This window comes from Panicum hallii, chromosome 6 (genome assembly GCF_002211085.1).
Source record: "Panicum hallii strain FIL2 chromosome 6, PHallii_v3.1, whole genome shotgun sequence".
NCBI lineage: Eukaryota > Viridiplantae > Streptophyta > Magnoliopsida > Poales > Poaceae > Panicum > Panicum hallii.
Window position 1 is genome coordinate 3,134,136 of NC_038047.1, and position 21,254 is coordinate 3,155,389.

The 21,254-nt window shown below is 44.3% G+C and overlaps 2 protein-coding genes across 2 annotated transcripts; both read left to right on the top strand.

Moving 5' to 3' along the window:
- The first annotated feature begins 6,326 nt into the window (after positions 1-6,326).
- Positions 6,327-15,357, top strand: LOC112896762 (protein TPR2). The gene is made up of 25 exons (XM_025964891.1): positions 6,327-6,904; positions 6,998-7,177; positions 7,266-7,379; positions 7,462-7,620; positions 8,485-8,665; positions 8,738-8,864; positions 8,953-9,062; positions 9,153-9,291; positions 9,375-9,484; positions 9,590-9,659; positions 9,827-9,900; positions 9,982-10,077; positions 10,150-10,245; positions 10,497-10,624; positions 10,749-10,983; positions 11,065-11,232; positions 11,663-11,767; positions 11,841-11,990; positions 12,222-12,332; positions 12,415-12,594; positions 12,892-13,020; positions 13,561-13,656; positions 13,832-14,017; positions 14,429-14,604; positions 14,714-15,357. Exons 1-25 carry the CDS (start codon positions 6,825-6,827, stop codon positions 14,928-14,930), a joined length of 3,417 nt encoding a protein of 1,138 aa, XP_025820676.1. The 5' UTR covers positions 6,327-6,824; the 3' UTR covers positions 14,931-15,357.
- A 179-nt stretch (positions 15,358-15,536) lies between these two features.
- LOC112896763 (pentatricopeptide repeat-containing protein At4g22760) lies at positions 15,537-20,095 on the top strand. Its single transcript, XM_025964892.1, has 4 exons — positions 15,537-15,626; positions 16,157-16,377; positions 16,466-16,645; positions 17,865-20,095. The coding sequence occupies exon 4, from the start codon at positions 17,928-17,930 to the stop codon at positions 19,512-19,514; it is 1,587 nt and encodes a 528-aa protein (XP_025820677.1). The 5' UTR covers positions 15,537-15,626; positions 16,157-16,377; positions 16,466-16,645; positions 17,865-17,927; the 3' UTR covers positions 19,515-20,095.
- Positions 20,096-21,254: the final 1,159 nt, after the last annotated feature.

The window sequence follows — 21,254 nt, forward strand, 5'->3', positions numbered from 1 at the left end:
TGATTTCAATTAAGCGATGATTTGAATATTATCTTAATATTGCTTGCTTGAATGGTAGATGAGATATGGTGATGAAATGGTGGCACGTCATGGGGAGGAGTACGATTGGAGGAGGAGTGATGTGGATGTCGGTGCCTTATACTCAAGCGGGGGAGGGAAGAAGTATGGCAGGTTCAGCATGTTGAATGGCGTTATTGATACAAGTGGTGTTTTGGGTGAGGCAAGGTCTTCTTAGTCCTCTCGGAGTTCTCGGGGCTACGAAAGGAAAAGTCGACTGCAGGAGGAGATAAGGCAGCATCGAAAGGCGATGCAGAGGCAAGAGGAGTGGGCAAGGCAACAACACGAGTACATGCAATGTTTTTTCGCTCAGCAACAACAGCTTCAGGTACTATGCAAGTTTGATATTTTTTAAATCGTTGTACACTTTTTACTGCTATAAGATACTTGATCTATTATCAGTTTTTTAGGAAATGTTAGCGACTACCCTTGGATCACAATTTAATTTGCCACCTCTTCCTTTGCCTCCTCCACCACTGCCGACTTTTGTACCATACATGCATCTACCATCTCCACAAGTGGTAATTCTTTCATATAACTAGCAATGTTCAAATTTACTATATGTATTTAACTTTGTCTATAATTAGGGTTCGACGAGTAGTTATCCTCGAGGAGTTTATGACAGGCCGTCCACGCCACCATCGACAGCGCATAACATTTCTGGAGGTGACGGTGACAGCGGACATAATATTACCCCTCATTGATTTGTGCTTTTGGGTTTGGTTGACATATATATATCATTTACACTATGGATTTCATGATTGTACTTATGGGATGTATTTCATGATTGCGTGATGATGTACGAATGTTGTGGTATGCTGTGCTTATGGATGAATATTTTTATGTTAATTAACTGCTATTTATAATTCTGGAAAACTAGTATGCAGCAGCTGTTTTTTTAGCAGGCGCTCAGTATTTTTATCGGCTAGGGGGCCGACAAAAAAACTGAAGCGTATACAGTATTTTCGTCAGTTAGGAAAGCCGACGAAACAAACTATATCTTTTTCATGAGCTGTGCTGGCCGACGAAAATATAGTGTATATTTTCGTCGGCTGTTTTTTTAGCAGGCGCTCAGTATGCAGCAGCTGTTTTTTTAGCAGGCGCTCAGTATTTTTGTCGGCTAGGGGGCCGACAAAAAAACTGAAGCGTATACAGTATTTTCGTCAGTTAGGAAAGCCGACGAAACAAATTATATCTTTTTCATTAGCTGTGCTGGCCGACGAAAATATAGTGTATATTTTCGTCGGCTGTCTTGGCCGACGAAAAGAAATGTATTTTCGTCGGTTGCCGATGAAAATGCGTTCATTTTCGTCGATTTTATTTCTTTGGTCTATTTTTGTCGGCCGACCGACAAATATATATATTTTTGACGGTTTTCTAGCTATTCTCGACGGTTTCTGGCCGATGAAATTAAGCTATTTTCTTGTAGTGTATGTAGTTAAGCCAAAATTTTAATTTAAAATATCTATATAGCTTATCCAACGGGTTACCTTACCCTTTTCCTCTGTTGCACTAAATGATGAATTAGAATCCTTCCAATACCACCAAAGCAAAGAGCGTGTTTGGATGGCGTCCAAAGGTCACCACGCCACGGGTTCGTGAGAGGAAGTTAGGTTTGCATGCACGAAATACAAAAATTAAATGCTGCTATGTAGTACACTACATGAAGGTGGGGATGTCTCCATTTTCGTGTGGGCGTAGCAATTGCTGTCCTCCGGTGGCCCCTTGCGCGGCGCACACAAACGAGTACTAGCACGCACATGATGGCAGTGCCCCCACCAGCTGTGCCTATCCAGACGTACCACCAATTATGTTGTACCCAACAGTTACCACCCATCACATTCACCACCACCTCCCTACTACTCCTTCCCTAGACTAGCTCATGTCCTCCTCTCTCTCTCTCTCTCTCTCTCTCTCTCTACGTGCACTTTCTCCGACTCCTCCGGTGTGAGTGTGACCACTCATGCTCTCTCTCCTCTCTCCTCTCCGCTCTCCCTACCTCATCCCCAATTTTCTCGGTGTCATCTTTCAGTTTTGCTCCTTTTGCGTAGCACGGTGAGTGTGTCCCATGCATAACACTAGCTACAAGAAGCAAGCTGGACTCATTTTTCTACAAAAAAAGGTGTTTCTTTATCTTTTCCGGCCTTTATCTCAAAATGCTCGTGCAACATTAAGGATGGTTCTGCACCGTTTGCTTTCCAAAATGAACTGCTCGTCATGTCGAAATATCAATGAACATCTATTCGATGGCGTTCGTTGAGGCATGCAAACCGATGGCGTCGTTAGGTTACTTTTTATGTTACGATTCTGTTTAGCCGATTGACTTCTATAATTCAATGCTGTACGATGCGGTCCTGTAACGTAACTAAACAGATACACTCCCTTTGTCCTGCAATGTGTATCAATACATGGCACATCGCGTGCAGCGATCAAATCACGCATGCTGGTTCCAAATAAAAGCAAATGTGAAATAACCATCCATCCATACAACAACTTCACTTCTTAACTTAGTCATGTCACATCGAATGTTTGACACCAATTATAAGTACTAAATATAGTCTAATTACAAAATCAATAGTATAAATGGATGCTAATTCACGAGACGAATCCATCAAGCCTAATTAGTCCATAATTTGATCATGCTGTGCTACAGTAAACATGTGCTAACGATGAATTAATTAGGTTTAATAGATCCGTCTCATGAATTAGCACCGGCATATATAATTAGTTTTATAATTAATTTATATTTAATCCATCTCTATTTAATATCAAACAGATAGGACCCAGACTATAGATTAGTGCTTGCAACCGAACACGCCTCCCATCCCACGCTGCTGTACGGAGCGACACAGACCAAAGCAACGAGTCGCGCACGCGTCCAGCCTCTTCCCGCGGTGCACCCGCAGGCCGCAGAAGATCCCAGCGGCCCCGCCGCATGTGATCGCCACTGCCGCCGCGATTCGGACGGCCGCGATCGCGCGGAACCCAAGAGAGGCCGGACGTGGGTCGCGGCTCCCAACGCTGCCCCTCCACCCTCTCGGTCCCGCACACGCGCGCCGGTGGCAGGCGCCGTAATTATCCGCTAACCACGGGACGCGACTCCGAGCTGCGGCCTGCCCCCATCCCCCGTCCGCCGCGCAGTCGCGTCGAAGCACGGGCGGCACGAGACCTGGCCACCAGGGACGGTCAACAGACCCGCCACGTGTCGGACAGCGAGTGGCACGTGCGACGTGGAGGGAGGATCTCGGCGTTTTTCCGGGGTTTTTTTTTGCAGCCCGAAAAGAGCGTGAAATGAATCCGGACCCAGTTGCGTAGCCAGTTGGCCGATAGGGGCATCAGCTTATATAGGTGGTCTGATAAGCAAAAGTACTTATCATATTAATGGCTCGACAGCTACTCGCGCACTAGGCGCAGCGGGAAAGTGACAGGTCTGGAAATCGAGAATTATTGGGACCGAATCTCACAACGCTACGCGTACCCGGGACATCCGCATGTCTTTTTCGCGCTCCCTTTCAGCTTTTTGAGAACCGCACATATCCTTCCTTTTCTTTTGTCGCCACCTTTAGTTTTGTTTTATGACTTGTCAAATTATTACTTCACTATCTAAGTACTCTATCAGTTCAATTTTGATCTATGTTATTCTATTTTAACCCCTCTGATCATAGAGAGCTTAACTCCCATATTCCATTTACAGCTCATACTGATCCTCGTGTGGTTCCCTACACCATCATGCAAATAGATTAGCATGCAAATCAAATGGTGGGGTGAATCTGTATTTTTATTCCGGCAACCTCGTGTCAATCATTTGCTCCACCTCCAAAACCGAAGAAGCCAGCTCATCCAACTCGAGGTAAAATGGGCCTCCGCAGGCTTAAGCGACTTTCCATTTTAGTTTTCTATTTTTCCTTTTTTTTCTTGGCGATTATGGAGGGAGCAGTAGTATATGTGTGTGTGTTTACATGTTTAAAATGTATGTGTTCTGCTATTTAATTTCCAAGTGTGAAAGGACACCTTTAAAATGACACATTTTTGTTGCAATATGTGATAAGCTTGTGATGAAGCTTGACCGTTGCATAACATAAAAAGGCACAATTATACTTTGCACAATTTTATATACCATTTTGAATACTTATGCTTATGTGCAAATAAAAGTTTGTGTATCTAAATTGTGTTAAGGTGGTAGAACCAAAATCTAATGGTATGGTTGGATTCACCCAGTATTAGCCCACCAAACTATTAGCATAATAGAAAATTGATAGACCAACTGGGTAACCATTCTGCACGTAGGAGCACACATGCATAAAACCAACTTGATGCGAGGGGTAAAAGCATATCGACAATCCAACATTTGGCATGCACTGAAATGCTCTATCCGTACGTGGGCACTGAACAACAACTTGTCGTGGTTTTGTTCACACGTTGGTGCCGACAAGCTGCCTGCCACGGTGTTGTCCACACGCCGATCCGGACAGGTTGGCAGCCACGGGTTGTCTATAAGTCAACGTAGACCAACTACCAACTGGATGCCCTAATCTTGTCCCAGGATCAGCGCGAGCACGCTAGCTATCGCGATCCCATCCCTACGTTTTCATAGACAAGCTAGCCGGTGCAGTCTCATCACCATGTTTGGGCTAACATGCTAGTCATCGCGGTTTTGTCCCTACGTTGGCGCAGACAAACTACCACCGCGGTCTTGTCCCCACGTCAAGGCAGATAAGCTAGCCGCTGCTGTTTTGTCTACATGCTGGAGCAAACCAATTAGTTTTGTCCGCAAGTCGACGCAGACAAGCTAGTTGTCCACTGTGGTTTTGTTTGCACGTTAGTACAGGTGAGTTGGTTGTTCGTTGTCGTTTTGTCCGCACGTTGACGCATATCGGCTAGCCACCGCAGTTTTGTTCGCATGTCAGTGCAGACCAGGTGGCTGGCCGCCGCAGTTTTATTGTTGGTGTAGACTAGTTAGCCTGGTCGCTACAATTTCGTCTACTCGTCAGCGCATACCGCTGGTTGTCATGTTTTTTTCGCACGTGGTGTAGTTTTGCACACATGGTGGCACATAAATAAACTAGGTGCGAGGTATAGGTGTGCAAGAAAGCCAACAATCAGATTGCATCAAAGCACTTTCCCTATGCATGGTCAGCGATTGATATTTTGCAAGGTTTGTTGTGGGTGTCAATCCAGATGATACATAAATATTTTTGGCAATGCATCATATTAAAGAAGTAACAAAGATGTGTTCTTGTTAAAGAAGTAACAAAGATGTGCTCTTGTTATACATGCATGCTAAGTATAAGAAATATCATAAACGTGTTCTTATTGTATGCATCTTACATGACTTTGGTCTCACAATTATAGCCGTTTTAGCTCATTCCATATATGCATGCAAGCATTTGTGGCAATGGCACAAATTGTCTTTCCCTTCTTTTTGCCATGCTTTTGTGAGAAATCAATTGAGATCGGGAAATGTTGATTTAAAGATCAAGACATCACTTTATTCTTATTGAAAATATCTATTAGTGATAAAAGAACACACGTATGTTGTGTACACATATACAAAGCATAGAGAATTTTTGTTCAGCAAAAACGGATATTTCCAGAAAGAGGACTTGAGTCAAAACCAGAGACTCTTAACCCAAAATACATATAGTGGGTTGATACACAAGATATGAATTCATATCATTAAAATTTTATAATTTCAATAAACTATGTATATCCACAAAAGCACACTCCTCTATAGTTCTATTCTATCTCCTGTCATTATCAAACTGAGTACACGCCTGAAAAGTTGGGTTGGTGTACTGGGTGCGCCTACCACGAACGTGTACCGTTCAAAATTCGAAACCGGCGATGCGCCGGAAAGCGATAGATAGAGAGAGAAAAAACTGGAAGAAAAAGGAGTTAATGGTACGAGGAAGGATGACGTGGCAGCAGGGAAAACTTACAGTAGCTGGCTCCCAAATGACCATCCCACCCCTCTTCGACCCCATGATCCTTTGTGGGCCCCGCAACCACCCCCAGATGCTCCCATAAGCCCCCGCGCAGAATGACCTAAACGCCCCTCCATGGCCTGCAAGCGACCGCGCGACCGCCCCACTTCCGCTTCTGCCCTCACCAAGAAATTTACGAGACTACCCCCGGTACCCCTGCCTCCACTGTGGCAGTTGCGTGAATACAGTGGCTCACGTTTGGGTGTTACCGTCATTTCTCGGATTGTCTGGGTTGCTATAAATGAGGAGACTGGTCGAAGTGGTTATAAAACGCGGTCCAAAAAAACCAAAAGGAGACAGGAAAAAATAGAGTGAGAGAAGTTTTCGGAGAGAGAAAGCAAGAGAGAGAGAGAGAGATAAGAAGGGAAACGCGGCGGCTGGAGCTGAGGGGCGGAGACGGAGGCGGCGGCGGCGGCGCGGCCAAACCCTAGGCGGTGGCTGTGCTGTTGAGCAGGGAGCTCCTGGAGGCGCCGCCTGGCGGCCGGATTCGAGCCGCCGGCGTCGGCAGCTGCAGATCGGCGGTCGCGCCGACGGAATCGGCCGGGGATCCCGGCGGCATGGGCGCGGCGAGGCCCGTGCTTTGGTTGTGAGCTTGCTTTCCCCGCGGGTTCTGGCTCTGGGCTCGCAAGCTAGGTTCTGAGCTCGCGGTGTGTGTTTGCTGTGGTTTTTGGCGGTGGTTTGGAGCGGGTTTTGTGGGGGGATTTGGGAGGGGATCTGCCGGGAAGGCCGGAGGTTTAGGCGGGTTTTTGAGAGCTGGAGGCTCCGGGTGGGATCGGGGGAGCCATGTCGTCTCTGAGCAGGGAGCTGGTGTTCCTCATCCTGCAGTTCCTCGATGAGGAGAAGTTCAAGGAGACGGTGCACAAGTGAGTATCCGCCATGATCGTGAATGGGGCTTTTGGAGCCTTGGCGTGTTGTGTGGGCTGAGATTCCTGACGCCTTTTGGGTTCCTCGTGCAGGTTGGAGCAGGAGTCTGGCTTCTACTTCAACATGAAGCACTTCGAGGACCTTGTGCAGGGCGGCGAGTGGGACGAGGTGGAGAAGTACCTCAGCGGCTTCACCAAGGTGGAGGACAACCGCTACTCCATGAAGATCTTCTTTGAGATCCGCAAGCAGAAGTACCTTGAGGCCCTTGATAGGTGACTGACTCATCATTAAGCTACTCTAGGTACTTGGTCATTGTCAAGGTTGATCCGTGCTGAGCTGAATTTGCTGTCGGTTTCACAGGCATGATAGGGCCAAGGCTGTGGAGATTCTCGTGAAGGATCTCAAGGTATTCGCCTCCTTCAATGAGGAGCTGTTCAAGGAGATAACACAGCTGCTGACGTTGGAGAATTTTAGGTATGGCAATATTCCTTTTGGAAGCAAATGTCTAGTGCATTTGGTCGATGTGGATGTGATTGTTTATTGATGATGAAAACAGGCAAAATGAGCAGCTATCCAAGTATGGGGACACAAAGTCAGCTCGGAATATCATGCTCTTGGAGCTCAAGAAGCTCATTGAGGCGAACCCACTGTTCCGGGACAAGCTGAATTTCCCACCATTCAAAGCTTCGAGACTTCGCACGTTGATCAATCAAAGGTGCTTGGTTGATTAAATTTTGTTGTGCTTAGTCACACGTATTGCACTTCTTTAATATACCAGGATGCAATTTGTGAATAAAAGTTTCATTGTAGTCTTTGGTATCAATTTAAGTAGATTGTATGGTAGCATTTAATTTTCACGTGTGCAAAAAGGTAAATCAAACAGCTCTGTCACGTAACTGCTACATGTGGGAGTTTACTATTTTTGTTCTTTATCTTCTTTCTGGTTATTCTGATGCTAAATAATGTGTTTATGTGACTTCTCTTAGTTATCATGGCTGAATAGGATATTAGGGATCAGAATGTTAAGTCCTAGAACTGAACCATTATAGGATTTTTGACGGAGCAGACTGGTTGATTTTCATTGCGCATGCCCCGGCCAACACATGGGAATAAATAGTTATGGTCGTCTTACAGGCTACATAATAAATAAGCACTGCCTGGCACTTTGAAATTGAGTTTTACTAATGGAGGGAGTGGTTAAATGTAATCAATGCTTCCTTGGCTCATTGATTTGTTGTAATTTTACTTCTGGTTGTTCCAGACTACAGAATCCTTTTGATATACAGTTCTTTCTTTTGAGATTGTTTCGTGTGGTTTGGACATCTCCACCTGTTTATCCCAATAACTTCTATCAAATATGCCAATATTGAAACACATTTTTTTTGTCTTTTTATAGGGGTTCTAGCTTTAGATGCATATAGCAGACACCATCCTTTTCTTATCCTAATGTTGTCTTCATATATGCCATAATTGGAATATATCTGTCTGTTATGACGTACAAGTCCAAAAGTGCTTCCAGAAACACATTTCATGCTTCTAAAAGGCGATGCTAACCGGGTTTTTTTAAAAAAAATTTCAGTCTGAACTGGCAACATCAGCTCTGCAAGAATCCCAGACCAAACCCAGACATCAAGACACTTTTTACTGATCACTCTTGTGCTGCTCCTACCAACGGAGCAAGAGCTCCTCCGCCTGCCAATGGGCCCCTTGTTGGATCCATCCCTAAGTCAGCTGGATTTCCACCAATGGGTGCTCATGCTGTAAGTATTGTCACAAGTAGGCCATTTTATTTATCCTAACCATCATTTACTTATGATGCTTCAATCTTGCAGCCATTTCAACCTGTGGTGTCGCCATCTCCGAACGCTATTGCAGGTTGGATGACGAATGCCAATCCCTCTTTGCCTCATGCTGCTGTTGCACAAGGACCACCTGGCCTTGTTCAGGCTCCAAACACAGGTAAGTTGAAAGTGATTGAGCTAAATGATAGGTTGTCACCAGTGGCAGTGTTTGACCCTTTCTGAACTTTCTATCTGTTTGTTTGCAGCGGCATTTCTAAAGCATCCAAGAACCCCTACAAGTGCACCCGGCATTGATTACCAGTCTGCAGATTCAGAACATCTCATGAAAAGGATGCGTGTAGGGCAACCAGATGAGGTACTGGATGAACTCAAAAGACATTTGTGTTTAGCGTCACTCTGCATTTTTCATAAACGGATAAGTTATGATTCCTGAAAACTACGATAGGTATCTTTCTCTGGTGCAAGCCATCCTGCCAATATGTACACTCAAGAAGACCTTCCCAAACAAGTGGTTCGTACCCTTAATCAGGGTTCTAACGTTATGAGCCTGGATTTCCATCCTGTTCAACAAACCATCCTTTTAGGTATTTGCTGGAAACATGCTCCTTGACCGTTGAATTGTTACTTTTGTAACTGTCCGTTATATTTAGCTTCCTGATCTATGCAGTTGGAACAAATGTGGGCGACATTGCGGTATGGGAAGTTGGTTCACGCGAAAGGATAGCTCACAAGACTTTCAAAGTTTGGGATATTGGTTCCTGCACATTGCCTTTGCAGGTGACTACTTAAGTTACTGTTATTACCATGTTTTATGCTGCTGGAAGTAGCAGCTTGGTGTCTTCAAGTGGTGGTTCTCATGCACAATTTGTGTTCTGTGTGCAGGCTGCACTGATGAAAGATGCTGCAATATCTGTCAATAGATGTCTGTGGAGCCCTGATGGAACTATTCTAGGTATGGAGTGGTTAATTTCAGTGCTACTAAACACATTTGGGCATGCATTTGTTTTAATAAGACACATGTCATTATGGCATACTTAGGCGTGTTCTATTTTTGCTTGGATCCTACTAATGGATATATTGAGTTTCTCCCATCTCATATAAGTGTGATTTGATTTCCAGGTGTTGCTTTCTCGAAGCATATTGTTCAGACATACACATTCGTACCTAATGGGGATTTACGGCAGCAAGCAGAGGTGTGTGCATATTCTAATACTGATTGGGGAATAAATAATAACCGCCTTTAAGGTCTCTTAACTCTTTTGCAAATGTAACAGATTGATGCACACATTGGTGGGGTTAATGACATAGCCTTCTCCCACCCCAACAAGACTCTATCTATCATTACGTGTGGGGATGACAAACTCATTAAGGTGATCATATTGTATGATCTATTCTTTTTCTCAAAACAAACTAGATCTTAAGTAGCACATTGGATTTGGCAGGTGTGGGATGCTCAAACAGGACAAAAGCAATACACGTTTGAAGGCCATGAAGCTCCAGTTTATTCTGTATGCCCGCACTACAAGGAGTCCATTCAGGTACCTTTGGAATGACTTCAATGCTGATATTTTAATATTACACCGCCGTTGCAGATTGTATTTATTAATATTCTGGCCATTGTGCTAACTCTTCCATTTTTTTTTTATAATAGACACTTGCATTTCTGTTTAGCACCAACTACTTCATTTCCATTAGCTATAATGTTTGATGCGCAAAGGTTCTGCTATACCATTACTAGTTGCAATCTGTTGAATGGATTTCTCATTTTGCTTTCTGACTTGCTCTGTAGTTTATCTTCTCTACCGCCATCGATGGAAAAATCAAGGCATGGTTATATGATTGCTTGGGCTCAAGAGTTGACTATGATGCTCCTGGACATTGGTGTACTACTATGGCTTACAGTGCTGATGGGACAAGGTGAGACATAGCAATTGCTATATAGAGTTTAATAGCTGTTGAAGAGTAACAAAATATCTGAGCATCTTGATTCATCTTCAGTTTTCACACATTTCAGCTGTTCACTTATGAATTTTTCTCGCAGGCTTTTCTCTTGTGGTACTAGTAAAGAAGGTGATTCTCACTTGGTTGAGTGGAATGAAACTGAAGGGGCTATTAAGAAGACATACAATGGCTTCAGGAAACGTTCGCTCGGTGTTGTTCAGTTCGACACAACCAGAAACCGCTTCTTGGCTGCTGGAGATGAATTTCTTGTTAAATTCTGGGATATGGATAACACCAACATATTAACAACAACAGATTGTGATGGCGGACTTCCTGTTAGTATCATTTCCCCACTCTATTATCTGACTTGCCCATACTGAAGATCTGCTTAACAATCTTTTACTGATAATTTTCAGGCAAGCCCTCGTTTGAGATTCAATAGAGAAGGCTCATTACTCGCTGTTACAACAAGTGATAATGGAATAAAAATACTTGCCAACACTGATGGGCAGCGCTTGCTTAGGATGCTCGAGAGCAGAGCATTTGAGGGCTCTAGAGGACCTCCTCAACAAATAAATACCAAGGTAGTGATACTTTAACCTCCCATTGAATATTACATAATTTGGTTATATTTATTTTTGTTCTTCTATGTCATGCTGAAAATATTTTGTTAGACCCTATGAGACCTACTTGCTTCAGTGCTGCATTTGCCAACATGCGCCTGTCGGATGCTAGTATCTTGCTTTCTGTTTCTAGAGTTGTGAGCTACCGTCGCGCATAGTAACTTAGCAATTGTTGCCACATTTGTGGCAGACAAAAGCTAATTATTTCTTTCTTACTTCTGGTTCATTGAGGAGATACACTAGAAGGGGTTTTGAGTGAAGCAGTCAACTGATTCGTTTGCCTAGAAGCTTCACCACTTAGCTGTCTTCCTTTTCTTTTAACTTTTGCTGGGATTTTAGTGAATGTTGAGAAGGTTTGTTATTATCTTATTCTTGTTTGGTTTTAATGCAGCCTCCAATTGTTGCCCTCGGTCCTGTTTCAAATGTCTCCAGTCCTATAGCAGTGAATGCCGAGCGGCCTGATAGGATATTGCCTGCAGTGTCAACGAGTGGCTTGGTAAGTTCATTCTACCTTGCTGTTCTCTCTTGCTGTTCATTATGTAGGTTTGCTAAATTTAAAGAAACCACAGGCACCTATGGACGCAAGCAGAACTCCAGATGTTAAACCGAGAATAACAGATGAATCTGAAAAGGTCAAAACCTGGAAGTTGGCTGACATTGTGGATAATGGACATCTTCGAGCCCTGCATTTGTCAGATACAGACACGAACCCAAGCAAGGTATGTTAATCTGTCTTCTTGTATCATTGTATTGTGATTGGTTTATATAGTTTGATCAGACATAATCAATCTGACACATCAGATGTTCTACTATTAAAAATAGTAATAAGTACTGTTGCATAAAGTTGTTTTCGGTGTGCTTTGATGTTATGCGTTATGATATGTAGTGTAATCAAGTATGTTGATGTTTTGAGTTATGGAAATTTCTGATAATGGATGTGCTTATTTCAGGTCGTACGTTTGTTATATACAAATAATGGGATTGCACTGTTGGCTCTTGGCTCCAATGCTGTTCATAAGTTGTGGAAATGGCAAAGGAGTGACAGAAATCCTAATGGCAAGGTTTGATTGGAGAACTTCACTTCAATTTTAACTGAAATCTTGTTTGTTTGCTTTCTGAATTTGTTGTTTTATGTCCTTTTAGTCTACTGCATCTGTTGCACCTCAAATGTGGCAACCAGCAAATGGGATTCTGATGACAAATGACACTAATGATGGCAACCCGGAAGAAGCAACTGCTTGCATTGCATTGTCCAAAAATGACTCCTATGTTATGTCTGCTTCTGGTGGCAAAGTGTCCTTGTTCAATATGATGACATTCAAGGTAGATGTCCTTTTCAGTGCCTTTCACAAAAATTATGTTAGTTCCATAGATGTCCATGAGTTATAATGTGTCATTTTTTTGCCGATAACTTCAGAAAAAAATGTTTTTCCTTGATCGTTCATTACTAATTTTGTTAGTTCTATAAATGTCCATGAGTATGAGTTATAACACGTCATATTTTTGCTGATAACTTAAGGTGAAAAGTGTAATTCCTTGATCGCGCCATTACTGATTTCTGCCTTGATCACGCCATTACTGATTTCTGACTCTTCGGCTTGAATCTGGGATCTCTCACAGGTCATGACTACTTTCATGGCGCCTCCACCTGCTGCAACTTTCCTTGCATTCCACCCACAAGACAATAATATCATCGCTATTGGAATGGAGGACTCCACCATTCAAATCTACAATGTCCGCATTGATGATGTATGCTATTTTCTCCTTTTGCTCATTGTTACTCCATTTGGAAATTTATAGGATTTTAGTTCAGCGACAGGACATATTTGACTGCTAAGACTTGGAAAGCTTGCTTGATAATTGGATTTGTGAAAATGGCACTATAAAATTTGCTATGAATTATGTGCCTTTACATTTTGTTGCTAACATATTACCGTGGAGATTTCTAGTCAGACCTATTTATCGGAGACTGTTTAGTGAGTCAACTAAAAAGGAGTAATAAGAATTGTTCCTTAATGGAGCTTGCTAGACCTTGTAAATGCTATTTTTCATACTTATATTTCAATCAAATATGTGCTGCCAGCGGTATTCATCTAGCTAAAACCTTCAAGAGTTAATAGGTTTGGGAAATTGTTCTCATTAACTGTTGATTATAGGTTTGGAAATTTGTGCTCATTAACTGCTGATTCCTGTTACGTTGAATCTTACACTTTTTAATGTATTCATTATCCTCTAGTGCATGTTTATTGTTAGTCTTAGTATTAATGTGTCTTAATCAAATCACATCAGGTCAAAAGTAAGCTCAAGGGCCATCAGAAAAAGATTACTGGACTTGCCTTTTCTCAATCTATGAATGTGCTAGTATCGTCGGGCGCTGATGCTCAGGTATGATAATATGGATTTTGCTCTATCAATTTCTAACAAATATATATTAAATGCTAGAAGCTGCCTGCTTATTTGTTCCTCTCATATACTTTGCAAAATATCTTGTTTGCAGTCATTCCGACAAGAACAAATCACTTATCTGTTTCTGATTAGTAGTTGATTTAAAATTTTGCAGTTATGTGTATGGAGCATTGATGGTTGGGAGAAAAAAAAATCAAGATACATCCAACCCCCAGCGAACCGGTCTGGCACTTTGGTTGGCGATACAAGGGTGCAGTTCCACAATGACCAGACACATCTTTTGGTAGTTCATGAGAGCCAATTGGCGATCTATGATGGAAATCTTGAATGTTTGCGCTCGGTTAGTTTCTTTCAACTTCTGTTAATCTAGTAGTGTTCTGACTTTTCTGTTCTTCCTAGGGTGAATGACATATTCATTGATTTTCCTCATTTCCAATCCAGCCATTTCATTTTTTGTACTGTGGATATTCACATTTTCCATGAATCTTTACTGACATTAACTCCTTAAGAATGATTTCAAAACTGAGCTTTATCACCTAAAGCATGATCCCGGTGCATGTGTTCCATAATCATACATTAAAGTAATACATTGTAGGCCGCACTGTTTGTGCCTTGGTAATGCTATGCTACTACTCGTCTTAACTCTAATTTTTGTCAAAAGATGGTTAATTATTTTTATTGTTACATGAATTGGAACATTGGGTCTTGTCATACTGCCATTGAATTTCTATTGATATTTGAATATATGCAGTGGTCCCCAAGAGATGCACTCCCAGCTCCAATCTCGAGTGCAATATACTCGTGCGATGGTCTCTTAGTCTATGCTGCATTCTGCGATGGTGCTATTGGAGTCTTTGAAGCGGAATCTCTTCGATTGCGTTGCAGGATTGCACCTTCTGCATACATTCCGCCTTCAATACTACCTGGGTACGTATATCACTCGCACTACTTTATCCAGTCTGTGTAGTCTACCAGAGTTTTGCAAGTGACCAATATTCTGCTTGCTGTTTCTCACACGATCCACCTTATCCAACAGTCCTGGACGCGTTTACCCCTTGGTGGTTGCTGCTCATCCCGTGGAGCCTAACCAGATTGCACTCGGTATGAGCGATGGTAAAGTCCATGTGGTTGAGCCATTAGACGCGGACCCAAAGTGGGGGACAGCACCGCCTCAGGACAACGGAGCGCACCCAGCGATATCAGCCGCGCCGTCAGCTGCTAGCAACCAGGCATCTGATCAGCCGACAAGGTGACTCGCCCGCAGCACTGAGATTCGATAGCGCAAAGAATGGTAGGACCTGTAGGAGATAGGGAGAAAAGACAAACAGTTAGATTATGAGAGGAGGTCATATTCATCAAGTCCACAGCATCTCCTCGCTCGTGGCTGCAGCGCAGGTAGTGATTGATGATGACATTGCTAAGTTAGGTCTTTTTGGTTCTTTTCCACCCCTGAAAATCCTGACTGCACCTGGCGCTGCCGTGCATCCGTGGAGATGGTCTGCCGGCATCCTCTTCCTCTTTTGTAAAGCTTTTCCTGCTCTGAGCTTAGTGGTACCTTAGATTGTTGATTTTCTGCCCTGTTGTTGCGGCAGCTATTTGTAGTGTACAAATATGGTGGTATGTTGGATGGTGATATTTTGCGTGTCCTGTGATGATGGATTCCAGCAAGTTGAGGGTTTATTTGGTGGGTGTTTGTTGATCATGGCTCTAGATTGTTTGATTTTTCTTGTGTCTATGACGTGATCATCTTGACCTTAGCTGGTGTTTCGTCGACCCACACACCAGTTTCAGGATCTGCTGCGTTTGAGAAACGGTCGGCGTCCGGTGCGTTGTTGTACATGATGCGATGCAACTGGTAAATTCTACGGTCACAATGTCTTTGCCATGAGGGCTGGTCACAACCCTTGTCTACATCTTCACCTGGTAGCTGAAATCGCGCGCACTGACCTGTATGTTCTCCTATACTGGACTTTGAAAATATGCTTCCTTCAATTGCAGGCGGGTGTCACTGATACTGCCTAGCAAATTATAAATTGTATTTGCCTGGATTTTTGGGCATGTACAGTAGTATTTCTTGTGACTGTGAAATCGTCTACATGATAGTCTCTCCATTTCAAAATACAGGCTGCATGTTATGCAAATTTTATTTTTCAAAAAGATTGATATTATGCTATGCTATACGGGGAGTTAAAGCATCAAATTCTAGTTTTGAAGGGCCACGCTAGGTGGGATGGAGGGAGAACCAGATTACATTGATCTTGAGGCCAAATGTAGAGAGTAACTGTTTCACTGTATGTAGAGGCTAACTGTTTCCAAAAGAAATTAGATGAGGCTAAATCGTCTACATTATTTGGGCATGTACAGTAGTATTTCAACTGTATGTAGAGGCTAACTGTTTCAAAAAAAAATATTGATGGTAAAAATATGAAATTGTTGGAAAACTGATTTTTATTTATTTTGAGAAAATATCGGTATGCAGGCATGAGGACTGGCAGCACGCATGCAACCGTCACATTTACACATAACTTCGTTTTCCACTATTGTTCGAGAAAATATTTACAAAGAAAGGGAAAAAGGCAGCGAAAAAAGAGTGACCATGGCGGACCCGGACCCGGCAGAGGCGCAAAGGCTCTGCAAGGAACTGCAGCTCCTCGTCCTTCAGCACCTGCACGAGCAAGGCTACAAGGAGGTGGCTCACCGGTGAGACGATCGAAGTGGCAGGGGGCTTTGGGGCTGGTGATTCGGGGTTCTGATGCTTTCTCCTCTTCCTCTCCGTTTCTTGGCGCAGATTGGAGCAGGAGTCCGGGCTCTACTTGGACACCAAGCACCTCGAGGACCTCGTGCAATGCGGCGCGTGGGACGACGCCGAGCGCTACCTCGGCGGCTTCACCGAGGGGTGCGAGGACCCCGGCTCCGCCAAGATCTTCGTCGCCATCCGCAAGCAGAAGTACCTCGAGGCTCTCGGCAGGTAACTGAATGTCTGAATCTCTTGGCGGTGTCTGAGTGTTCTTTGTCACGATTCTGGGTTCTTGATTCGTGATTGTGCTGAGTTCTTGGTTCGGGGTTCTCGACTGTGCGAAATTCTCGGTTCTTGGCTGGATTTTGATTCTTGACTGTGTTGTGCCGGATGTTAGGATCTCTCACAGGTGCAAGTGTTTATCACAAACACTTGATCTTCTCTCTGGTAGGGAATCACTCCCTCTCTATCTACCGTACTTCTCTGGTGGTCACACGCATGAGCACAACACAAGTTGTTTTGTGACGCAGCCACTCACAGGCTTCATCGCTTTCTCATTCATATGTAGACTAAGTACATGCAAAGGGATAACAACGGCTACAACCACCACTGGACCGTAACTCACGCCATGCTCCTAACTAAACTGAATTGTGAAAACATCATGCAAGGCAGGACCGATTGTCTAGCCCACAAACTCACTTCGTGGCTGCATGCAACAACATGGACCTCTCCCTCCCTGCAATCTGGCCGCTTCATGCAGCAACCACATGCAGTTGAACATGGCCATCAGTTGTCTATGCACATCGCTGTCGCACGACACGCTGGCACCTTGCCCATGAGCTAACTGTGCACGTATCTCACCTACACATCTCCTGCTAGCATATATTCTACACAACTCTACTTACATGCAGAACAAGGAAATAAACATGCAGATACATGAACCAAGATTAGCTTTAACACCGGATTCTTGGTTCTCGGTTGGTTTTTGATTCTTGATTGTCCTGAATTCGTCGGTTCTTTCAGGAATCAAGAACCAACGGACGGGGCAGTTCATGTGTGGGAGCCATCTACTCATGATAATGGAGCAGATCCAGCAACATCAGCAGTGTCCGGCAGTAGCACTGAGATTTGTTAGCCTATAGAATCAGTAGGAAGAAAGAAGAAACAGTCAAAAGTTGAGAAGGTAGCTTAGGTTGTTCTTCATTTCTGTAAATCTTTTCGTGCTCTTGAGATAGTGATACCTTAGATCTTTTTCCCCCTTATTTCTGTCCTGTTTGGTTGGCAGGAATTTGCACAGTAAAACTGTAGTTGCATGATGGATGCTGATATTTGCGCAGTCTGCGATGATAGATTCTTCGTATTGGGTTCATGAGATGATCATGTTTCACTTCTTTCTTGTGTGATATAGATAATTTGCAAGTTCGTTGAAGTAAAAGTGCAGTTGAAACAGGTGAAGCCGTCTGCTTCTGGAAATGGACTCGTTGCCAGTTGACACCTGTCTAGCTAGCCATCCATGCGCGCCCCTCCCGCCGCCGCCGCCGCAGCCGGCTTCAACTCGCCGTGGACGCTCGCCATCCGCGCCGCGGCGGACCAGGGCCGGCCCCGCCGCGCCGTCGCGCTCTACCTCTCGTCACTCCGCGCCTCGCACCGCCCCTGCCCCTTCGCCCTCGCCGCCGTCCTCAAGTCCGTGCCCCGCCTCCCGGCCCACGACGCGCGCCCCGCGGCGGCCTCCCTCCACGCGCACCTCCTCCGCCTCGGCCTCCTCTCCCACCCATACCCGCACGCCGCGCTCGCCCACCTCTACTCCCGCCTCCTTCCCGCGCACGCACCGGACCTGCTCGATGGCGCGCCCGCGCTGCGCCGCCACTCCCTCCTCGTCGCGTCCAACTCGCTCCTCGCCTCCCGCCTCCGCGCGGGGGACATCCCCGCCGCGCGCGCCCTGTTCGATACGATGCCCGCGCGGGACGTCGTGTCGTGGAACTCCATGGTGGCCGGCCTCGCCAAGGCCGGCCACCTCGACGAGGCCATCGAGCTGTTCGGCCAAATGCCCGAGAGGAACGCCGCGTCCTGGAACGCTCTACTGTGCGGGTTCATCGCGCAGGGCCAGCTAGCCCGAGCGAGAGAGCTGTTTGAGCGGATGCCCGTCAGGAACAATGTCTCCTGGATCACGATGATCTCAGGGTACTCCAAGGCCGGGGACGTCCAAGCTGCTGCTGACCTGTTCGAGAGGATGGAGAGTAAGGACCTTTATGCCTGGAACGCGATGATTGCGTGCTATGCGCAGAATGGCTGCGCCCAGGAGGCGCTTGGTATTTTTAACCGGATGATGAAGCCACATGTTTGGGTGCTACCCAATGAGAAGACTTTCTCATCTGTCATCTCTGCTTGCTCGCAGCTGGGGGACTTGACGTTCGGCCTCTGGGTCGAGAGTTTCATGGGCTCTGTGGGGGTTGAGCTGGATGATCACCTGCGCACCGCTCTGGTTGATTTGTACACCAAGAGCGGGCGGATGGATAGAGCTTTCGACTTGTTCAGAGGATTGCGAATGAGAGACCTGGTGTCTTACAGCGCAATGATAGTGGGCTATGGGATGCATGGAAAGTTAAGTGAAGCTGTTGGCTTGTTCAAGGAAATGTCTGATGCGAAGATTGATCCTAACGCGGTGACCTTTGTGGGGTTGTTGTCTGCATACAGTCATGCGGGACTGGTGGAAGAAGCCCGCGCTTGCTTCGCTTCTATGTCAAGCAAATATAGGATTAATCCCACAGTGGAGCACTACACCATTATGGTAGATCTTCTTGGGCGTAACGGAAAGTTGGACGAAGCGTTCCAGCTGATCATGCAGATGCCAATGCGGCCACATGCTAGTGTTTGGGGTGCCTTGCTTCTTGCTTGCAGGTTGCACAACAATGTTGAGCTTGGGGAGATTGTTGCTTCAAAATGCTTTGAACTGGAGCCTGAAGAGACTGGATATTACATTCTCTTAGGTAACATTTATGCACAAGCAAAAAAGTGGGAAAAGGTTAAGAGGTTAAGGAACTTGATGGTGGAAAGAGGTTTGAGTAAGGTTCCTGGGAGTAGCTGGGTGCAGGTTGCATAAATCCATTGTATAGTTCTCACTCATTTCACTTTCAATCAATTGGGTCAGTAAATTTGCTGACAAATCAACATACAACTCAGATTTTTTGGCCAACTAGAATTTGAGAAGATGAGGCAATGGCACCAGTTATTTAGTTTCTCATCTCCACAGAATTCCATTCTTCATGCTTCATGACTTCCCTACGTGGGTTCAGAGAAGATTGGATCCAGTTGTTCTTTTTGCTATTACGCTAAGAGCTTTAGAGCATGTGTGATGGCATGCACCAACTATCTTTAATCCTTTTTTCTGCCTATGGATTTCATCATGTGGAGAAGAGAGGAAGAGAATGGAGGGTTGGGTTCAATAATATAGGAAAAGTGTATGAGATTGTCTAGCACATGTTTTGATGAGAGGAGTGCTGAAGAATCTAAGTTGAGAAACTATGACTGCCTCTTATTTTGTCTCTAGATGATGTGGATGCTCCATTGGAGATGCCCTTGTGTGTTACCTGGCCACCTTGGAACATTGAAGCATTCCTCAGAAAATTCATAATGGGTCTGTTGCCATCAACTTTTACTCAAGTATATGTGTACATTAGTACATTCACTTTGCAATTGTGCATTAGTTATGTAATGTTTTGTGCCTTCTGTAATTAATGTTAATTGCTCTGCCCATAGAGTTATCTGTATCGATTACAATTTGCTATGCCTTTGGGCATTAGCAGAGTGATGTCTTATGCCTGCCATAATTGTGTTAATTGCTGTCCATAGGGCTGCCCATGAGAAAATGGTGGATATTGTGAGGAGTTTGCTTATTGACATGCAGAAAGGCAGCTATCGTCAAGTATTAGGTCCATCACCTTTCCAAATAGTGAAATAATGAACTATTTTCCAAATTCACACTCAGTGTGTAGCCAGTGTGTAAATAGCATGGAGGTTATCCTTCCATTTTAAATTCATGATGGATATGGTCAAGGTCAACTGCTTTCTAATGGCATTGTTTTTTTAATTTCTGGAAGAGCTTTTACTGTCATCAAACAAACAGTATTCCATAGTACTGCATAAATGTGGCAGTGAACTGTTTGTTCTCTATTTGCAAGCCGTCTGAACAACTTAGATAAAGTGATGAAATATAAAGTCCTTTGAGGTTTGCTTATAGTGTCTTGTTACGTATTCAGGAATCACAATTGAAGAAGGTATTTGCTGCAAAGCTTTTAGCTATGATATTTGCGTCTTCCATTCATCTGTACTGAAAGGTGGGCCTACCACTATCAGCAATAATACTTGACTGGTAAATTGTTGCTCTTTCTTCTGACCATATTTATTTATCTTTCTTCTGGGGGACAAGCATATTCACTGGAGAAAAATGTGCTCAACTAGTGAATATGCTTGTATCATCAGGTGTGTTACTTACCATATTTGCATTGTGCCTCGCGCCTCTCACTTTCAAAACCTGCGATGATTACTTATGGTTCTCCTTTGTGCTGTTACACTGGCTGTTGACTGTTGTGATCATCCCGTTTGATTCTTTTTTTCTCCGTTTGATCCTTAATGTTGCAGTACCCGCAGAACTCAGAAGACACGGCTTCTAGCTCCTCATTCGCCTCTTGATCTATGCTGGACTCCGCAGCGAAGCTGCTGTATCGTTTCTGCAAATCTTTTGACCTTGCTAGATGTATTTCATTCTGTCCTTTGGGGCAGCTGTTTGTATCATACGAAGCGGTGACACTTTGCTTATAACCTATGAATGATGATATAATCA

Coding starts and splice junctions, on each gene's coding strand:
- LOC112896763 (XM_025964892.1), top strand. CDS start 17,928: ATGCGCGCCCCTCCCGCCGCCGCCGCCGCAGCCGGCTTCAACTCGCCG.
- LOC112896762 (XM_025964891.1), top strand. CDS start 6,825: ATGTCGTCTCTGAGCAGGGAGCTGGTGTTCCTCATCCTGCAGTTCCTC. Junction 12,333..12,414: donor ACAGAAATCCTAATGGCAAG/GTTTGATTGGAG, acceptor ATGTCCTTTTAG/TCTACTGCATCTGTTGCACC. Junction 14,605..14,713: donor CCGCCTTCAATACTACCTGG/GTACGTATATCA, acceptor CTTATCCAACAG/TCCTGGACGCGTTTACCCCT.